This window comes from Centropristis striata, chromosome 7, assembly GCF_030273125.1.
Source record: "Centropristis striata isolate RG_2023a ecotype Rhode Island chromosome 7, C.striata_1.0, whole genome shotgun sequence".
In the NCBI taxonomy this organism is placed as follows: domain Eukaryota; kingdom Metazoa; phylum Chordata; class Actinopteri; order Perciformes; family Serranidae; genus Centropristis; species Centropristis striata.
The window spans coordinates 21,673,946-21,696,933 of NC_081523.1; the positions used below are offsets into that span (position 1 = coordinate 21,673,946).

Consider the following 22,988-nt stretch of genomic DNA (forward strand, 5'->3'; position numbering starts at 1 on the left):
CTTCTTCTTTTTTTACAGTGTAGAACAGTCTCCAAAGTATATTAAAGTTTATATAGGCTAGAAGTCGCTGCTGATTGGATAACTCCTGACACACCCACCAAACGGGAGGAAACGTAGGCTACCTGCCGCACACCGTTTGGAGGAAACAAGTTACCAGAAAATCGTAGTAAAACCAACACGTTTGTATTTCAAACTCCAAACCCCCACTTTTTAAGGCAATGTTAAGGTTTTGAATTATTCAAGCATGTTATGTGGATGTTTCCACACGTTGAGTATGACTAAAACCAAGATGGCAGACCTAAGTGCGTCTGAAAATGAATCACTTAATATACTGGTTTTTGATTCGCGCCATTTCCCCCGTCAGGTAAACGCAAGTAAATACCAATTCAGGCCCAGATACAGAAAGCATGCAGTCAATGCAGTCGAACTATTTACTGAAGAAATATTTACCAATATAAGTGCTGACCAGCAAACCCTGCTCAACTTTCAACGGATTAAACCTTCATGCTTGCAGTTGCAGTCATCACAGGTAAGGCATACATGTTCCTGCTGTGGTGCCTGTTTAAGTGAATACTGTGCATATAAGTGCACATTTTATGCTGCTGTTTCTACATGTAGGTGCTTCTGCACTATGTTACTGCATGTGGTCGTTTGGCCACTGTGCTATGCAGGTATATTGTTGTGTCCTGTGTTCCAGTTGATTTTTATTTAGTGCCTGTGGATGTATGCTATTGTGTCTATTAGTGGCAATTGTGCAGGGCCTGTCTGTCAAAGAAATTCAAAACATACATCAGTAGTCAGAAGAGGAAAGCAGAAAAACAAGACAACAGTTTTCATTATTAAGCTGTCAAAAGGGCTGTTTCTCTCAAGGATTAAAAATATATGTTATTTTTAGAATCCTCACATCCAACATCATGTCGGGTAATATTTGACATGTTATATATATATATATATTTGACATTTTATATATATATATATATAAAATGTCAAATATATATATATATATATATATATATATATATAACATGTCAAATATTATTTATTATAAGCCTATATTCAGCTCTTTTCAACTGCAGGACCTGGCTCCAAAAATCCAAAAATTGCAGCCGCCAAGAAGGTGTTCATTGTCAGATATGCGCTTGTCAAAAATGTGTTAGAATAGATGTATTCACTGGAAACAAGAGCTATATGTCATCAAAAACTTGAAATGCAGCTCTCTCATACTAACACTTAGAGGTGTATTGAGAGAGCTTCAGTAAGAGGTTATGGTGCTTAAGACACCAAGGATCACACTCACCAAAGATGGAGAAATTGACCATTTATGTCTGTGGGAAAGGGTGTAACCAGTATACATGGGAAATTGAATGGATTAGATGAGTTCACCTTAAGTAGAAATTTATTTAAGTTCCTTTGCCCACAAATAGATGTTTCAAACTGTCAGTGTTATCACATCGTCCCTGACATGATAGTGTAAACGGATGGAATTCCGGAAGAGAAATAATCCTAAAGTAAATCTGGCCTAATCCCCTGCAATGTCTGGAAAGGAATCATCGATAAGCGGTAGCCATAAAGGAAAGTAGATAAGGCCTGTATCTAAAAAGACTGCAACAGCCCCTTATCAGTGGTATTATAAAACTAAAATGTCCTCTTATCGGTTATTCACTGTTTAATGGCACTCAGTGCAAGGTGAATAACAGAGAGAAAAAGGCACAGAGAAGGCAGCGGGCTTGTTCCTGGGAAAAATGGATGTGAAGGACACAGACTGATTCTGTGTGTGTGTGTCTGTGTGTGTGTGTGTGTGTGTGTGTGTGTGTGTGTGTAGTCTCTTGAGTGTGCATGTGTGTTTGCATGGGAAATTATTGATGTAAATCAAGACTGAGTGGCTATTAGTAAAGGGATGAATTAAGAAAAAAGGTACTTGAATTAAGTGAATATAAACACTGAAAAATTGGAAGAGAATTACAATCTTGCATGTAAATGAGAACAAGTTGTTGCCACAGGATTAATGACCCCACCTCTCTGATATCTGGTCTGACCAGCTCCAGCTTTACACAACACAGGTATAAGCTCCAAGTTGTGGTATTAAGTATAATATGACTCCCATATATGTTTAGAAGTTCATCAAGTGGCAACCTCCAGGTCTGAAAGGTGAAGCCAATGTGGAAGTGCTTTAACCTGTATTATTTCCAATGGCCAACAAGGGGCGATGCCACTGGTTGCAAAAAGAAGCCTGATTGTAGGAACGTCAGTTAGAATATAACCCATTTTCTGACTTGATTTGTTACCCGTAATAAACATTTTATAATCAGTTTATGGTCTCATTTGCTAGTTTCAAGATGTCTTCAATACAGCACAATGTTCATTTAGTGAATTATGATCCCATTTAGAGTAAAATAGATGATATAGGAGGGTATGCTTAAGGTGAGGCTTACGTGTTATTGACAGGTTGCTACCACAGTGACCCTTTCACAATTTGTTTATATAATTGATCAAAGCTAATTTAATTTGCCTAAAAATATCTTGTTCAGTGTTCAGTTCACAGCGATCCATTATTTTTTACACAGTCTATGAATGGCCATCAGCTTTCAATTTTAAATTGAAATTGGGACAACCATAGTGGCAGAAACAGAAAAACACATTTTATCTGACGTGCAGTAACAGAAACATCTGAACAAGATCTGTGTTTATGCAATTTTCTGTGTTTGGATACAGACATTGGCAGCCAAAGGACATCTCACTGGCAATATTCCCTGCCCATGTTTACACCAACAGGGAAATTTCCCTTGAGCATTTGGTTATCTACAGGTCTTAGAGACTCACACAGTTACTCATACCTGCAAACTTGACGCCTTCTTGCGACAATTGCTGTTTTTAGTGTCAACCGGGGCAAAAACAAAATGGAAATGGAACATTATAAGCATTGCAAAAGGCACATTAGTATTATCTACAGCACCCTTGTAGTGCTGGATTGAATTATACTACAGAGGTGTTGCTGTTATTGTGTCCACCCTGTGTGGAAAACAGCAGGTCAGCAGAGGGATAATCTACTTTGTAGTCTCACCAGCTACAGCTGTTACTAAAAGACTTTATTGGCACAGCTCCATATCACAGCTGAAAGTGTTCACAGTTAAAATATGGCTTTAATCTCTACTTCATTATCCGTGTGTGCGTTGATGGTAATTAGCTGAATGACTTCCACTAAAGCCAAAGATGGAATTGTCACTGATTCATTTCAGCAGCGAGTTTAACTAAGGCACGGTGACGATGATGATTGTGCGTTTTTTGCTTGATATGGCTCGTGATTATCATGCCGCCTGCCTCTTGACAGATGTTTGACAGTGTGGTTACAGGTTCACTGAAGTACCAGTAGCTGGAGTGCGTGATCAGAGAGCAGAGTAAGTTGAGTGTAAAAATCATCACCCACACAAACGCACGCTCACCACATCATCCCTTTTTCCAAGTCTCCCTTCGACCCCTCTATCGTGCTCAATCTCTGTCTCTCCCTGCTGGTGGCTGATTAATATTGGATGACAGAGTTGTCATTATTTTTCCCTACCGGGGAAAAGAGAATATAAGGTTGCATATATGAATATTATGCATGCATTTCTCTACAAAGGCACATCTACAAAGCCACGTCTCAATCCAGGTCCACAATGACTAATAATATGGTAGAACTCATACATTATAATTCCTGTCTATTCGCTGCATCTTGAAAAGAGAAATGCGTTGATACAGCTCACATCGTCACCCCTTTTTAATATCAGGAACACCGTGGTAACCTTCCAATTCTCTCCTCAGTGAAGTGAACAGCACTCCAAAAACTGCTGGCTGCCTCCAGCTCCCACATGTCAGTTGTCAGACTCCCACAACGGGCAGGAATCCTCAACAAGAGATTTATGGGTGCCCTGGAGGTCCAGACACCTTGTTGGATTACCTGATTGCCCGTGGTTTCAATTTTGCATTATAGCGGATTTACAAGTTGGGGAAAGGATTTCATCAGTGACAGCATTTGCTTATGATATTATGGCTCCGTATGCTGCCTGTTTGATATACATGTCACACAGTGGGGGTGTCATTACTTCAATGTGTACGCTCTGTCATAATTTCTTCGCAAATTCTCAGCATAAGGTCTTTATTATTGTGTTTCACACATGACAATGGATTATGTTTAAAATCCTGACATGCAAATTTCTTTTTCTGCATCTTGTTCCTTTCAGAGATCTGTCATCCTTTAAGCTTTTGGAGTTTTGGGCTTGACTCTGGGGTTGTGTGCATTAATAAACCTGGGGGCCAGGACTCCTAAAGGGTCCCAAGGCAAGTCTGAGGGGATCACAAGATTTATTTCAGCTCTTTTCCCTTTTATTTACTTATTTCATTTGAATTAATACAGGATGCTTTAATACCACATAAAAAAAGATTAGTGGTGAAATTACTCTTTGTTTAATCTGCTGAGAACTAGGTCTGAACTAGGTACATGCTTGTCCAGTGGGGTCCAAAATTAAACTTTTGGTCTTTCTGCCTATGGCTGGTTAACTAGTAAAAAAAATGAACTGACCAAATAATTTTCAACCAACCATAAAACTGCATAAGATACAACGAGCTAGTTATAATTGTCTCTTACCCGTTCTCATTCCCTCTCCTCACATACTGACGCTTGGTCAAGCATCACTTGGTCCCAGTTTCAAACAGGTGGTAAATGTTGTGAATTGAATCATAAACTATTTGGTTAGGTTTAGGAAAAGATTGTGATTTTGACTAAAATAAGTATGTATGATACAAAACTTAAGTTTCACTTTCACAGAAGACACTATCCGCGGTCTCCTGGGGGAAAGTGACCCACTTTGACCTCCTCGCTCTGTAGGTGCTCATTATTCCATGTCACTTGACTTCTGGAGGACTTGCTCTGAGCGTCTTATTTTGACACTGATCATTTTACATTGAAGTTAGTTGAAAGCCTGGTGTACCTTATATGGAACCTAAAGTGTGCCAGATACCTTTCATATCATTTTAACTGTTTGCATAAATCTACAATGCCATCATTTTTTGTGGTGACTGAGCTGCAGCGAGGGTCAAACAAAGAATTGCAATATAATAATTGACGGTGATACATTGCATGCCACCACCAGTGTGCAGAGTCAAACACGAAAGTTTTTTGTTTTACTTGCCAATCTAGACATATACTAGAATTTGGAGAGTGGAGGGTGCTAATTTTGGACCCTGGTCACAAGCAAATATTGCTTAATTTTCAGACTGGGCTCCCCTCAAAAACGTGTACAGGCCATCTTGCTGACGTAGTATGACTGATGGGGATGCGTAGTTTGAATGGCCAAACAATAACAAACGGCAGACTTTCACCCAGGAGAAGGGTTCTTGTCCTGTGTGTAAACAAAAGTAAACAATTTTTAATGTAACTTACGGTAGTCATGTCGTCCTCGTAACTACTTCAATTACAGCATTTATGTACATGACGTGTGCTATTTTTAGAAGCCTCTTTTGACAAACGCTCATATGAGTTGTTATGGGTGGTGAAGACAAACGGTCTATTCTGTCGTTTGGGTTGGAGATCTTGTTAATATTTAAGGACCCCATGCTGCCAAAGAGACCAATATTTAATATCCACAAGTTGAAGCAGTTGGGAGCCACTGTCTGTTCTTGGTTATTTTTATGTAGAAATAATCCAATAGTTTGTCCAGCCCAGCATGCTATCTCCAGTTCAAAGTGGTTAATGGGGCACAATTCCACAATCCATATTTACTTCAAAAAAGTGCTGGAGCACACTTTCATGGTTCATTGCAATGGTTATTTAAAAAAAAAAAAAATGCTACAATGAACCATAATATATTGCTGAGGAACTGCAACGGATGTTGCAGAAAAAGTTTAATTTAAGTTTGGAATAATATTTAGAAATAACCTAAATTCAACTCTTCTTTCACCTTATCATCCTGCAGAGATCTTCTTCTTCTTCTTCGCTACAGATGTATTTTAGATTTACAACTCAATCTGTATTGACCTGATTCTCCTAACCCTTACTATCAAGTTTGTTTAAAAGTGTGATGGCATAATAATATATAGCTGCTTTCTATCAATAAGGAGAGGTCAGACAAGCATTTAAAATGAATGGTGCCTTTTGACATCTGGTATATTGTAACAGATCTTAGAGCAGAACTGTTCGTGCACAGTCCTCTGTCACTGTTACTACTTAATCTGCTTGTGCTCGCCTCTACTAAATCATGTTTTAAATGTGTGTGTGCATGCGTATCCATGTGTTGAATACTGATATCATTTTTCCTCTGTTCTTCCCACCTCCCTCCTGCACTCATTCGCCCTCCTTTTCATTGTCTTCCATCCAATCCCTCTGTGTAACTGTCTTTTATTTTGAAGCCTTTTGATAGCACAAATGTTAATTCTGCATACAGCTCCTGGCCACCCACCTGCTTGAACAGCGTGCGTGACATGTTTGGGGGATTACTGCAGGGGAGTTTATTGCAGAGAGGTGTGGCGAAAACTAAACCGACACACCAAGCGACCTTTGGGCCTTCCTCCTACTCAATTAGCAGCCATAAGTCCTTTCTCTGATTACATTGTCTGCGGAAGAATTCATCATCACACCTTTACCCCTCTTCCTCCCCCTTCTCTTCTGCTACTGAAAGGTGGAAAAACTCAAATGATTTGACAGTGTTCTGCAAAGTGAGGGCAGAAGGCAAGGAAAGTTGTTAGCAGGGAGTTCATTGACAGTCATCTGTGATTCTGGTAAGATGCGGGCGGAGGAAGAAGAAGGAGGCCTGAGATAAGAGGAGAGGCAATCTCAGAAGTGAATACATTAAAAGCTGAAGCACTTTGATGAAAGTTGTCAGAAGCTATGAAATACATAACAATGAACAGCTCGGCAGTTGCGGCTCTTTGTTCTGCTTATCATAACAGATTCATAAACAAAAGCAAGGTGACTGTTAATGGTGTTATTTGCGAAGCATCTTTTTCTTGAGTGATAAAAACATGCATTCCTGCTGAGTGATTTCTGTGTTTTCGGAGTGGTGTAGCTGACCCTCTGCTGCAATTTTGAGTGCAATGATAAAAATAACATGCTGCTGGTTAAACTCATTTTTATTGAACTTCAGACATATAGTTGCAGGATGAATAGGTCAACCTCTCCCACTCCACCCCTCCCTATCATAGACCCAATTTTCTTTTTAGGGGGAGATAGCGGGTCATCACTATATGTCACATAAACGTAGTATGCATAATCTGAAAGCTGAGAACCTGAAGGTGAATTTTAGATGCAACTCAGCACTGTGTGTCAAGTTATTCTAGTCATAAATCTGTAATAAACATTATGTATTGGTTTGGCATCTGTTAACCCTCGTAATGTTCTCCCGATTGCCATACACCTTTTGTCCTCTGAGGTAAAAAAAAATAACCCTGCCTTGTCTGACTGTTATTTAAAGCATATAGTATAAATTGTCAATTAATTCTGTGTAACACCTTTAGTCTTACTTCAGTCCAAACCATTACCACATTCCTTTCGTTTCGTTTTGGAATTTCAGACCTTGTTTACATGAAATTATACCTTGTTTTTGAGGTTGAAAGCTTAGAGTGTATAATATCAGGATAGGAGTATATTAAGCCTAATTTCCACTGGCCCTGTAACGGCTGCGCCGCGGTCACCAGAGCTGATTGCTGCCACTCTAATCAATGCGACCACCCCCGCCGGGCGCGCCATGTAACGTCTCAGCAGCGTCCCAGCAGCGACTCTCTGCAGCAGCACGATCAATCCGTAGTACTACTTCTATTTTTGATGTGAGCCATTGCTAAACCGCGTGAAACTCAACAGAGCAGATTGCACCAGACAGGAAATCTGACACAGAATCAACATAATACACTTCCGTCCCCTTCCCAAAAAAAAAAAATCCAAACACAATACACAGTTAATGTAGCCTAAAACAACTTCACATGAAGATTAAGTTATGACCGGGGGCACCAGGTCAGCAGTCAGTGAATCAAAGGATCTCAGAGGGTCGGTGACATGGACGATGAGATACTAATTGTTTAAGTGGAACAGCATACAATAATTTATGACACAACACATGTGTCTCATAAGTTGTTGAAGCTATTTTTTACTGGGCGAAAATGGTAAAAAAATGTCTTCAAAATACCACATTAGGACACCAAGACCACAAGGAACACCATAGACATATCCATTTTGAGTTGGTTTGTATCAAAAACTTTAAACATTTGGACATTTGGCTCATTGAATCCACAAGAGTCTCAGATTTTCCAGTCATACCCAATTTATGCAAAACTTTTATGGACCCCAGTATCGATAAATATTCAAACGCAATTGGTAGGAAATAACACATTCGTACAGTTTTTTTTTTTTTTTTTTTGCCCGAAACTGTATGGTAAAAGCATAAAGTGGGCATGTCTGTCAATGCAAGACTTGTGGGTACCCATAGCACTCATTTTCATTCAGATGTCTTGAAGTGGGAGGTCAAGGATCGAGGATTTGAATTTTACCCCCATCAACATTTAGCGTTAATTTATAGCATTTTATAGCTCCCGCCCCGACAAGATATCATGACATGGTTGACAATGCCTTAGATCTAGTTTAATATGCTACTCCTCGTCTTCACTGTAATGTTAAAAACCAGCATCCGAAAGACGAAAGGTTGGCAGAGGACTTCAGCATCCACGTGGAGTTGACGAGGCTATAAAAGCTCTTTGTCTATGTGTGACTGTTACTATAAGTCTCAGTGATGCAGGAAACTATATGCAAACTGCACCAGGGATCTAGCCTCCTAAACACACACATGTCCCCCTCCACACACACAGCATCCTCCGTCTCCCTTCTTCTCTCCCTTTCGTGCACTCTGTTTGCTCAGGCACACATAATCCTCTGCATCAACATTCTCCTCTGATACTTACATAAACACTGGAAGGTTAGCAGCAGTTGGTCTCTTTGGCTGCATGGGGTCAAATTAGCTTGAGAGGATTTAAGGAACAATCACAAACTAAGCCTTTGAGGAAAACAAGACTTCAGTCCAGAGACATGAACTGCTTTCTATACATTTTTTTCTTTCTCACGTTTTTTTTGTTGCATATTTTATGGTGTTCACCTCAAATGATGCATCCCTTAAGAATGTATATGCCCTATGAATATGGGATGGAAGGGAAGTGGGCGTCTCATTTTACTCTTCATCTCATTTTAAGTTAAAGATAGCTCAGTGTAATACATTTCAGCATAGTAGTTGCTCCTCCATAATCTATATAAACGTCCAGACTCAATGGCCTGAGGCACTTGTGTTGGTGCCTTTGGTGCAATTGTGTGAGTGTCTGTGTGTGTGTAGGCCGTGTAAGCCTGGTGTGAAATTTGTTATTGATATTGTACTGTGCATGTTTTGAGGTTGTGGGCGTCAAGGGGAAGTGAAATTTTCCATCAACATGCTTCACAGGGGTGTAAATAACTATTTGTCATGCTTTATATTAGGTATACCCGTACAGAAATATGCACACAGACACACAAAAATGCATACACAGGGCACACAAATACACTAAAATACCAAACCTAGAATGTCTTACAAGGCCTTATAGTGGACCAATGTGCACAGCATGGAGCTCGCAGCAGGAAGCAGTATATAGTGTGATTGGTGGGTAGATGTACTCTCAGAACAATCCATTTGGCATTGAGAGCTGTGGACGACTGTGAACAACAAAGTCACTATGATGAAAAGGGATTGGAATTGAGAACAGGTTCCAGTGGAGAACCATTTACAAACTGTCCAATCCAACGGAATCTAGGTCTTGCAGCTTATCAGTTCTTTTGACCGATTTGGTTTGGTTTATTTCCACACTCTGCTTTATCAAGCATACCAAGCATGTAAACAAATGTCCCGCTGTTGACGCTGTCCTTCGTCTATTGGACAGAATATGTGAGGTAAACAACTGCAACTTTTACAAAGCAAGTCTCAGACTTTTGATTTCTTGTTAACAGAGTTTTCTCACTTGTCATTAGCTTAATAATTTGAAGACTTTGTTGTTTTTGTGTGAAGCCACAAGCAACTGTGTTATGTAATCGTCTGACCATATTTCGATAAGTGCCTTTCTTTATCATTAGACCACAAGGGGGATTTCACACCTGAGTCAGAATCATTTTTTTTTTTTTTTTGGGGGGGGGGGGGGGGGGGGGGGGGGTGTAAAGGGTAGTTTAGCTCATTTCAATCCACTATCAGGGAGGGGGAGGGGCTTATGGCATATACCGCAGCCAGCAACTAGGGGGCACTCAAGCTGTTTTGGCCTCAGTTATGGGGAGCTGTCAGGCTGTACATCTTTGTATACAGTCTATGTGCCTACATCACTCTATAACCATTTGGCCAGAGGGATAAACAAATGAAGCCGACTTGCAAAGATTAAAAATACAATTTATTCATTCAACATGTTGCATTTGTAATTACTTCCCTGTGTGAGATTACATGAAGTCGGTCGGTTGTGCTGGTGTTGCAACTCTAAAATGGCAGCTGTGGAAATTGTTATATCTCACTTCTACATGTATGGTACAGTTCATGGCTTAGACTCCGCCGAAGGCTACAGTTTAATTATTTATTTTATGATCTTCCAGTTTTTCCAATTAGTTATTTTTTTCCTGCTATGCAAGCAATATGTGTGCATCCGTATGTCGATTTGTTCCCTTGTGTGTTCATACTGCATGGTGTACTATATGTATGATGGTGTATAGTGTGCAATGAAGGGTCAAAGCAGTTTACACGAAGATAGATTATGCACACATCATCAAGGGATTTGAGATGAAACATCGGCTAATATTAGTTGGTTTGGTATTTGATTCTGGCCTTTAGATGCATTATTTCTCCCTTGGGATTTTCCTGTGACAATAATCCCTTGTTCTTTCAGAGGATACAGACAAAATTACTAGAGTGACAATTTCAGACTTTCCACAGACGCGGGCTGTATTAAAGTCAAGATAAACAGACACTGTTGTCAGATAATGATTATGGGCTGTTTGGCAGAAATGCTCTGTCTCATGATATGTTTATTTCATAAGACCTTTGAGGTTTTTTATGTATTAATATTGTCCCAGTCACTGGTCTCTACCTACACTTAAAGTAATAGTGTTCATTTCTAGTTCCTTTTAAGAACATACACTGTGACTATTGACCCATTTAGTTACGGACAGGTAGTGGCCATATTTTGCAACAAAAGGATAGTGGTTTTTAATGTGTTTCAGCTTTTACAGAGAAACACATTTTCACAACACAGCAATGTGAATATAATAGGAGTGTTGTAGCAGGAACACTACTGGTCATCACAAATTGTTTATTCAATTTCATAAAACTATGCTGAGAAAACTCTGCACCAATGCGTAATATATTCAATACAGAGGGTGAATTATATTTAACCTTTGATCAAAAGTGCTGATACAAGGCTTATTAATCTTTGGACCTCTGTCTGACTAAGCAAAATTAGCAAAAAAACAAACAACTAATTGATCACATGCGCACTAACCTGATTGCCAAATCACAGGTAGAGACTATATATGGAGCTTTTTTAAGTATTTATCACCACAGGTAAATGTTTCCTCTAAATGACGCTCCTCCTGTGTTTATCACCCTCAGGCAGTTAAATGTCTATTAGAATAATAAAACTCTCCTTGTGTCCTGTGAGCTCTTGCTGTTTGACACAGCTGCGCCTTGAATTTCATCAGCTGAAAAATGCTTCCTACTGTAATGTGAACATGGCTTGAAGCCTTGGTTTACATATTAGTGTGTTCCCGATTACTCCGGTGGAACCCAAATGTTTTCCTCTCAAAACTCCCATTACCTGCTCATGTCTCAGACAAACATACCTACCAGCTGGAAACTGTTGTTTGTTTAGTGTTCTTAATGGAAAAACCACAATGTATTTCACGGCATTTTAAATGATATAACATTGCCTATATAAACCAGTTTATAATCATCACAGTATGTCTGGACACACTATTAGACAATTTGCTTCTGGAGAGAGAAGTTAATGGCTCCACTACTTCTCCTCCGTATGGGAGCACACACACAGTTTTTTTAGCTCTTTTTTGTAGTCATTTTGCATCTCCATATAGTTGTTATGTGCCCATTTGTTGTTTGTTTAGTGCTCTTAATGGAGCATAGCTATTTTGTGCCTCTTTGTGGACATTTTGAATCTCTACGTAGTGGCTGTGTGTCTCTTTGTAGTCTGTTTTTGTGTCTTTGTGGTTATTTTGTGCCTCTTTGTTGACATTGTGGGTCTCTTTGTAGTCATTTTGAGTTTGTATTTGCTTTATGTCTCTTTGTAGTCAGTTTTGTGCGTGTGTGTGTGGTTGTTTTGTGTCTCTGTAGCCATGTTGTGTCTCATTGTGGTTGTTGCCCCTTTTCATAGTTATTGTGTGTCATTTTGCATCTCCATAGAGTTGTTTTGTGTCTGTTCGTGGACATTTTGTGTTTCTTTGTAGTCAGTTTGTGTGTCCGTGTGGTTGTTTGGTGCCTATTTGTGGTCATTTTGTGTTTCTTTGTACTTGTTTTGTGTCTCTATGTAGTCTGTTTTTGTGTCTTTGTGGACATTTTGAGTCTCTCTGTGGTTATTTTGCCCCTTTTCGTTGTTATTATGTGGGCATGCACATGGGACCAAACACATGATCCTGGCAGAAATAATAAGCACATCAATATTGGCTTTGCTTTGTAATCTCAACTCCCTCACTGACTCCTCCTGTGAGAATGCATCCACCTCTTGCGTTAGTAAAATGGGGATGGCTGTAGCCCTGAGTGGCAGCAGGTGCATACTGCATCATGATAGCAGGGTGTGAATAAGTGAGAGAAGAGGCCTTGGAAGTGTGGCTGGTCTGTGTTTACTCCTCGTCTTCCTCCTCCAGTCTGAAGAGACCACCAGAGGCACACATGGACATCTAATCATCATCACAGTCGCTGTGACTGATGGTAATGGAGAAGCTGACCCTGCCATTACCACTATGAGTCCATCTGGTATCCCCACGCATCATTCTCCATCTGCACCTCCCTGAGTTTGCTGAGAGAATGGTGTCATTATGAAAACAGAATCTTACATTATTTTAGATTAAAAAGGCCTCGTTCCTCAGACTGACCTTCAGTGGAAAACACTCTACTGACTGAAGAGTTTGTTCACATCAGTCCGATGTGTCATCCTACACTGTAACTACTGCCTGATAAATGGTGGCATACAGCTGTATATCACAGGAAATGTCCCATCACCTGCCGAGGGTTTCTTTTAGTTTCATGTTTATGCTTTTATGGCTGTCACTGCTTCAGGAAAGATGAAGTGTTGTCTTACTTGTCTTACCTGTCAGATGGAGAGCTATTGCAATCATGGCATAACAACTATGTGTATGATGATAATGAGGACAGTTTTCCAGACTCAGCCATTTTCTTGAACTAAAACAGCACAGAAATGGTGGTCAGTTTCAGGAACTTTCCAGATAAACATGCTGACAGTGCTCATTTATCTTCCCTGGTCTTGGGGACCTGCAGTCATCTATTATCTGTGATGCATGGTACCTCTCTGATGCACCGTTCATTCTAAATGTGTTGTTATGTGTGTGTGTGAAACGGATGCTTTCAGACTTTGGCACTAAGAAACAATCCATCTGAGTAACACACACACACACACACACACACACACACACACACACACACACACACACACCATAAACATTTTTTAAAAATCCCATTGACGTCTGTGTGAGTCAGTATCAATCAACATTGATGAATTAGGTTCCAGCTTTTCTATATGGTGGGTGTGTTTGTGCTGTCAGGGTATAGTATCTTCAGTGAAGTGGTGGACTCAGGTCATCTGAGGAAAATAACAGAAAACAGTAGAAAAAGGGCACCAGTTCTGGTTCACGTTTGTAAAAAAGGCTGTACTTTCATTGAATTTAGGCTAGGAAATCACTGATCTAGTTTAAGGGCAAAAAAGTTCCTGGTAAGGTGTTAAAAAATAAAGTTTAAAAGGCAAATAAATGTTCTTAAATGCCGGGAGTGAAGTAGTTATGAGGGTGATGTATGATGTAACTACCGGAAGTGACATAGTTACGGGAAAACCTGATGCACAAAGCATAAGGCACGGAAGTTCCGAGATGTTTCAGCCACACCACTCTTTTCACATGGGACACAAAACCTGTTCTCTTGTGTAGTGATGGGAATAATTAATCGTTGGTCGATTAATGGTTGTTAAGAATTTGGTCGATCATGTGGAATTTCTAATTGATCTGTGTATTTTTTTATTTTATCTATGATTGCATCTCAGTACTCACTGAGCTGAAACACAGCCGAGCGTTCCAAGTTGGATAAAGCTTCAGTATGCAAACGGAAAATTGCAATAACAATTATAAAACACACAGAAATATAAGAGTATTAATTTGAGCAAAAATAACTTACTGTATCAAACCTTGCTAGCATGAATTACTAAGTTTAATTTTATCCAAAATTTTTTTAAACACAAAACACACTTAAATATGCAAGATTACTGTGAAAACTAAGCTCATGCCGCTTCTAAAACATAAAACACTGAACTCCTTGACTGCCTCTACAAACAACTTATTTGGTCGTTTTTGAGGGGAGACCAGTCTCCACCAGCTGCATGGAGAAGGTTTTCTAGCATAAAGGCCAGCCTATGGCACTAAATCGGATCTTCTTAATTTTAGGGCCACTGTAGAGGGCACTTCCTGTTTGTTTTTTTGCCATGATTGCATCCAAGAGGGCACTTTTGCAGTGTTTTTTTCCCGAAGCGGGTGCCCCTGCCCCTCCTATGCAACAGAGCTGCTTTTAAATAGTAAATTAACAGCCTAACATCCTTAGCAGGTAAAATGGGAACTTCAGCTCACACTTGCACACGCACAGCATTAAAGTGATTGCTTTTAACAGAAGCACCACCGCAAGGTCTGCGTGTGTTTGTGTGTATGTGTGACAACAGCGTCCTTTAAAGACACAGGCTCCAAAGCCTGCATTAACATTAATCTGTCACAGTGCCACTTATATGTACTTGCGGCTGTTTGGTAATATCCTGCGTCAAGCCAAACATGCTCGAGCCGAGCTGAGAGAAGTGACACAGCTGAGGATGTGTTTATGGAACTGCACAGTGCAATTTGGGTCTTGTTTTGGTGTAAGAAATTGCTATTTTGTTTCTGCTTGGTCAGACGATCTCTTATGCAAACACACATTTTGCAGCTTCAGATGGTGAAAGTGCACAGACGGCCCTCTCCAAGATAACATAAACCTCTTTATATTTTTTGTCACTTCCATTACCATGTGATTTCTTGAATTGGTACTTCCTGCTAATACATTCTGGAGTATTTTTTATGTGTAGGATCGTTTCCCCTCAGTTGATCAAATGCCTGCAGCCATCATAAGAGAGCAGACCCCTGCTGTACCTCCCTGGTGAACCCCCTGCTGCTTCTTCTCACCATGAACTTTTCTGTTTACTTCAACTGATCCCATATGATGCAGGGTAAGGGTAAAAATGGTTGAAGCAAGAACAAAACCAGAGAGACAGACGGACAGGGAGACAGAGATCAACTTGTACATATACAGTATATATAGATGTACAGTTCTATACAGGGATGGCCATTCTGAGCATAAATCTGACTTTTTTTTCTGCAAGTTTTTTATTGTAGCAATAAATGTCTGTTCTGTTTTAAAGCAATGAATATTTATGTATGTGTTTTTTCATTTTGTCTGTTATTTCTGAGCTTGTAAGATTAGAGGACTTAGAAACTTTGCAGTATTCTACCCACCTCCAGCCAGCTGACTCGAGAGTCTACAGCAGTTAAGTTAATTGTTGCCTCCAGGTAACAGAAAAAAAAAATCAGTTTAAAAGAAAAAAAGACCTTTGTGACTTGACTTTTGCTGACCTTGGTGCAATACATTAAAACGCATTGCAAAATGCATTTTTGATTACCTTGGTAAAATTACAAGAAATACATGCGTAGGTAAGGGACTGACCTCATATTTACGGAGTTATTCAAATTAAAACATTTCTGAGCCTGGCAGAACTGGAGTGCACTTTGATCTTTCTCCATTTGTTTGTATTTTCATTGCTGTCAAATAGCTGGAGAATATAACCAAGTTGACATCAAATTAAATTCTTAATAAGCTCCAAGCTTTTCACATCACTGAAAGTAATTTTACTTATGTAAATTATTTAATAATCACAGTAACATGTATAAGCATAAATGAAGTGGTTTTTTAATTCATTTATTCAGATAGATCCGAAACTTAAATGCAGTTAAACTGTGTAGTGTGTGACACCACAGTAATGCCCTGCTTGTACAAGATGTATTTTTTGTCCTTTCTCTACCTGATTTACAGTGTAATAATATGAATAATGCTCATAATCAGTTATGTCTTGTGAGCTCTGTGTGACACCAGAAAACACAGAGGAATTCAAATGCTGCATAAACTGTGTCAGTGACCAGAATATGATTTCCCCCCTTGTGGTGCTGATGATGTGCTGCTAATACAGGTTGACAAATGCAACATTTGTCCATTTAATGAGTTACCTGTCAGTCTCCAGTGTATAACTTCACGCTGACTCCTGTTGGTTGATTTGTAAAACATCAGTATGAACATGAAACAGAGCACAACAACATAACAACAACATATTACACCTATTTTAAAGTCTCTGCATTGGCTGCCGGTGCACTTCAGAATCGATTTTAAGATTCTTTTACTGGTTTATAAATCTCTTAATGGTCTTAGTCCAGCCTATTTATCTGATTTATTTTTATCCTATGAACCCTCGAGGACCCTCAGGTCTCCTGGGAGTGGCCTTTTAATAATACCAAAAGTAAGAACTAAAACCCACGGTGAGGCGTCGTTTTCTCACTGTGGTCCACATTTGTGGAATAGCTTCCATGAAGACCTGAGGGCATCAGAGACTGTTGATATTTTTAAGAGCAAATTTTAGACTTGTCTTTTGGCTGAAAATGTTTGCTTGTTTCTATGTTTTATTATTATTATTTTTATTTTTATTGTTATTTTCTCCTCTTTTATGTGAAGCACTTTGTGTTACATTTCTCTTGTATGAAAAGTGCTATAAAAAAAAAAGTCTGGTTGACTGATTGATTGATTGATTGATTGATTGAACACAAAATCATCAATGTATACTTTTTCCCATTTGCTAATACTGGCTGCAGTATCTTGTAAAATGTGTAGGATCCTTCCCTTCACACAGCAGCAGACCCCTGCAGTCCCTCACTGCTGACCCCCCTACTGCTGCTTCTCAGCATGAGCTTTTACATGAACCTCCACTGATCAAATGCAAATGCAGATACAGGAACAAGTGCAGGAACTGGTTAGATAGCAAAGATACCAGTGGTGTTACAAGCCCCTGAAGTCCACTTCTATTCATGTGTCTTGTTATGATGACGGAAGTTGCAGTCATTGGGGACAAAACGGGGACAGACGTGATCATTCTCAGCAGGACTGTTTTTTTTCCCGGCATGTGCAAGAATCACATTACTATTTTAAAGTAATATATGTGTATGTATGTATTTTTATGTAACCTATTACCTGAAGTACCTCTGCACTATTTTACCTATAGTCTAATATGTTACCTTGCCAGATGACATCTGCTAGAGCCTAGTAAAGTGAATTGTCACTTCTAGGGAACAAAAAAAACATTTATATTTCAAAGCCAAAAGACCTTGTGACTTGGCAATTATTGACCTTGGTTCAATACATTGAAGAGCTTTAACAGAAGAAATTGGTTGTATCGATTTTCCATTGCTTTCGTAGAAATGTAAGAAAAACATGCATCCATGAGAGCCTGACCTCATATTTGCAGAGTTATATAAAATAAACATTTAGCAGTCAGTCAACACTGGAATGCACTTTAATCTTTCTCCATTTGTTTACATTTCCATGCTGTCAATGGAAAATGTAACCAAATAGACAGACTTTACCCAATTACATTCTTTGAGTAATGTTTTTGAGGAACAGTTTAGCTCCAAATATTTTAGTATCACTGAAACCTGTATAAGTAATTTATTTATGTAAATTTTTTGATAATCATGGTAACAAGTATGCACATGAGCGCTGAGTGCAGCATTTTTTCCCCCTGCTCAATCAGAAAGTCAAAAACGTTCTTATTCTACTCTGTGTACTTCTTAAATCCAGCAAAAAGTGTGTGATATACCGATCCCACAGTAATACTCCTGTCTCATACACCTGATTTACACTATAATTATACTAATAATGCTCATAATCAGTTATTTCCTGGCTGCATAAACTGCTGTCTGTGACCAGAATTTGAATCCCCCTCCCTGTGGTCCTGATGATGCACTGATGATAAAGCATGACAAATGATGCAACATCATCTATATAATGAGTTAGCTGTCAGTCTCCAGTGTATAACTTTATTTTTACTCTTCTTGGTCCATTTGTATGAATTTGGTGCCAAACTAAAATGCCTCAATGGTTGATTTTCTTCTCCCTTTGCTGAGTCCAGATGAATGAAGGTGTGAATGCACCTTTGAGTCACCTCACTTCATCTGTGTGTCTAAATGTAGCCTCAATCATCAGGTTGGGCTTCCCTAAAAAGTCTTTGCATCTGAGGAACGTTGTGTCATTAAATAATGAATATCCTGGGGACTTTTTTCACTCAGTAAAATCTAAAATGAACTTCTTTTGAACTTTTTTCCGACTTTCACCTTTGCTCCCCTGAACTATAATCAAAGCTTTAAGCCAGAGCTAGTGAGTTATCTAATGGCAGCAGCTCCTGTGTCAGGCCGACTGCCAAAGGGACACATATTATTAAATCTTGTCTTAGGCGTTTCATTTGTATTCAGGACAGAGACCACCTCCTTCCAAAAGTTTCCTTCAGGTACTGTGGAAACAGTGTGTCCACGCTTGACTGCAATTGATCCCCATTGATTTTTACAGGCCTCCTGTCCTGTAAGATCCTCTTTTCCAAACAGCTTTAATGTCCAAGTTGTTGTTATGAGTCTGAAGCAGGGCGGATGAGGTTGAGGATATGGGTCCCTGTGGAGCTTTGTGAGCTGTGCGTGAAATTATATTCAGTGTGGGTCAGTAAAAGAACCCAGCCCGTCACTCACTGCCTACCTTCTGTTTCTCTTACTGGATGATTGTGCTTTCTCATGCTGGGAATGTGTCAGTGTGTTCATGCATGTTCTAGTATGTCTCGATGTGCATTGCTGCTCCAATTGAGTTGCAGTGATGAACCTCGAGGCCTTGTCTGACAGACAGAAATGATGTGATGAAAATTGCCATTGATCACCTTTGTTTCTCACCCAACTCTTAAATCCCGGAGCAGCTGTCATCGCCTGCTGCATGCTGCTGACATTCAAGGCCCACTTTGTCACGATCTGTTGTATTTTTATACATTAAACAGCAGATTTTTTCTGCTTAAAATAAGAAGTTAATGAATGCAATTTAATAAGCAAATTATAAGCAACGTGACATTTAGTCTCTAAAGGTATTTCAGTATTTATTGTCTACTTATTGTTTACTAATTTCCTACACATTTTCCCTTTTATTGTTCAGAAAATTTCAAGAAACATAACAGACACTTACCTTACATGGCCCTTACCCATTGGGACATGAAAAATTAAATAAAATTGGATGTACAAGATTCCATGCTGACACCAGTGTCGTTACCTCACTGATACAGTGAGATTAGTTAAGTTATAATTAATGTCATCTCTCTAGATCCTGACATGTCTCCCAACCAAGACATTAAATCTTAATTTGAGGCTGTATTTCAAGCGCATATGCTCGAGTGCTGACACAGTGCCATTACTAATGCGTTCTGAGGCTCGGCTGCCTCTAAATTACAGACCAATCAGTGACTGGCAAATCCAACACTACCACAGCATGGCGTGATTTTTACCCCTCTGTTCTTCTCTCAGATTTACAACCTGTCTCTTGTGTGTAATATGGAATGATTAAGGCTGTTTATTAGTCCCAGGCCCCTGACTGTCATACAATAATCAATCAGAGACTTTACAGGTCCAGCACACTCTGACAGGGTTAGATTACACTTCTGATTTCTCTTCATTCCCACTTAAATATCTCTCATAAATCATACATTGAATGGAAGAGTGATTTCAGGCCATTTAAATTATGATAATTTATATTGAACACATGCACATGCTCAATTGAACATGTTGAAGTCTTAAAAGACATATTATATTTGTTTGTGACATTGTGTTTAAAGCTGGAGTAGGCAGTTTTCTAGAAAAAGCAAAAGAAAACCCTCACACACAGCAAAAATTAGCTTTTTACGGCTGTACCATTTGGGTAGACTTACACAGGCATCTGCATTTGAATGATGCCAATAGGAACGCCCTCTGTCTGAAATGACCTGTAATTAGGGATATTCCTGACGACTAATTTCCCTGACATTTATACAAAACTTTAAACTATTCTAAAATGTAAGAAAACACTCTGCACAATTTAATCTATAAGGTTAAACATTGTCCCAAAAATATATTGCAGATTTTAAAAGAGCCATTTAAAATCGTTTATCACATTTTTCAGTAACCAAATCTTATTTTAAATGCTACTGAAGTATGTCCCCAAGGACCCCTCTCCTGAAGCAGCTGTAGTTCCCTTAAATGTGTCTCATGAATCTGGTGGGCGGTGTATTATTTATTATTGTCACAAGATAGATTTTCTAAAGCCTTAAAACAGGGTTTGTTTTTCTCTAAGACCACTTGTCTGAATAGTCTGAATGATGCGGAAAGGTTATTATGGAAGTTTCCCCCAATTATGATGAAATTATTTTTTTCCCTTTCGGTTATAACATACTTGACATTGCACCTACTGTATATGGCCTACATACAATAGAGTATAGGCTGCAGAGTCAAGTCATTATGGCTTAACATGATCACAGCTAAAAATCCAAAATCCAGATTACCACCAGTACTAAATCTTTCTCGGGGTAAACATGTCTGTCAACCAAATTTTATGGAAATTCATGTTTATCATGAATTATGCTGACAAAGTATTCCACAAAACTTCTATTATTGTACACAGTCTTCCTTTTGATTGGTATATTTTTGGCTGAGAGAGCAAAATATATCAACAGATCACAGTGTATTTTGCTGTTTTAAATGTTGAATTTATTACTGTTGAGAAAATCAAATAGGGGGAAAAATGTTGTCTGAATAGTATTTTATAATAGTCTAAACTAACTAAATTAAATCTAAACTAAATCATGATAGGATACATATTTGCTGTTTTCAGCATTTCAGTATTTGCAGTGTATTACTGATCACTCTCCTCCTACCTCTCTCACAGTTTGTATGATATGCAGATGAGTCCCAGTCTGTTTATTAGCTCCAGTGAGGTGAACTTGATTGGCATGCAGCGATGTCTTTCCTTGCATTGTAAAACAAAGGCCAATCATGAACAATTTTACAAATTGTAAAGAAAATCTGTGGTACTCCCCGGTCCCTAGCTTTTATTAGAATATAAAGCAGTGCGTTTTATTCCTCCCTCAGCCGTCCCTTTGTGTCCGTCCTTATCGCTCCTTATCACAGCCCTGATGCCTGATTTGCAAGTGACTCATCCTGTTCTCTGAACCTTTTGGGTTCAACATATTCAGGTACTCTCGATTTTTGGTGCCTTAGGCAAATATGCAAATGAGCATATTTCTAATTGCACAGCATAAAATGTAACTGCACTTTAAAATTTTGAATCTGAAGCTATTTTTTTCTATTCATTTCAATGTTTCTTAATAAAGTCAAAAGGCAGATAGAAGTATTCATGAAAAGATACGGATCAAAGAGCAGGTCCTGCTGTTTGAAGCTTGATGCAGTCACTCTTCCTGTTTTAGAAAATTATAGCGCACTCACTAAAAGCATTGGCTGAGGGAAGCAGCAGCAGCAGCAGCAGTGCCCCCTCCTCATCTCCGTCCCTCTCTGCATCTCTGTCTAAATGTCTGTGTGTATCTCTCGACAACAAAGATGCAGCTTTCATATGTCGCACTTCCACCCGGAGATGCGCGAGAAAGTAAAGTGACATTTGTGGATGACGTAGTTTGAAGTTAATGCTCCTCAAAAATAGCAGAATTTTTAATTTCTTTGATTTGTTCTGTTTCGGTTTGAATCCCTTGATCAAGTGGAGTGCTGTCAGTCTACCCTGAAATAAATCGAAGTGGATGGAGGCACAGAGCGGAGTGGGAGCTCTTGAATCATAGAGAGACTTTTCATAAAAAGCTTCCAGTGCAAACACTATGGCACAGAACAAAGAACAGACCCTGTCGTTTGAAGCTTGGCACAGTCTCTCTTCCGTTTTTTGGAGGGGGGTTAAAATTACACACACACAAACATGATCCACTCTCTCTTGCTCCCGTTGCCCCTTCCTCTCTGTCTCATCTCTGAGTTTCTCTACAGATACTAAAGTTCATTATAAAAAGCCTCGCTGGGAAAAAAAGAACATCTTGATGTTTTACAGTTTGCCACAACAGTTTTAGTCTCTTTTACAAATAAAAGGGAGCAGCTAAAGATGAGACGACTGCCTTGTCCTTTCTGTGTGTCACCATGTCCAAACAGAAAAGCAGCTTCGACAAGCGTCACCCGTCTATGTTGGGATGAAAGTCAAGGAAAAATGTTTCCGCGGGTTAAATAAACTGTAAAACTGTCACTGTCAATAGAATCAGTTTAACCAGAAAGCAGGAAGAATACACAAAGTCTGATTCCCTCTCACAGATTTACTCTTTTGGTAGTGATTAACATGAAATCACAGTGGCAGAAAAACATCAATTTTGAGAGCTTTATCGGCTAAAATTTGGTTGGTAGACTGAGCTGCACAGCTCGAGCTTCAACACCTAAATTAAATCTTTATGTAAATGAATTTCTAATCACATTTTTTAAGATATATATATCCATGCTCAATGTTGGTGACTGAGAAATTATTTAGATTTTTCAATTATCTTTACAGAAAGTTGTAATTTCCTACTATTTAAAACCGTAAATTGGA

The 22,988-nt window shown here is 39.1% G+C and overlaps 1 protein-coding gene across 1 annotated transcript in view; it reads left to right on the forward strand.

Moving 5' to 3' along the window:
* Window positions 1-269: 269 nt before the first annotated feature.
* The window catches only part of rnf180a (ring finger protein 180a), a 76,789-nt gene continuing 54,070 nt past the window's right edge, over window positions 270-22,988 (forward strand). The window contains exon 1 of the mRNA XM_059338237.1: window positions 270-529. Within this exon, the coding sequence (XP_059194220.1) occupies window positions 275-529 (255 nt within the window). The 5' untranslated portion in view covers window positions 270-274. The remainder of the gene's footprint in view (window positions 530-22,988) is intronic.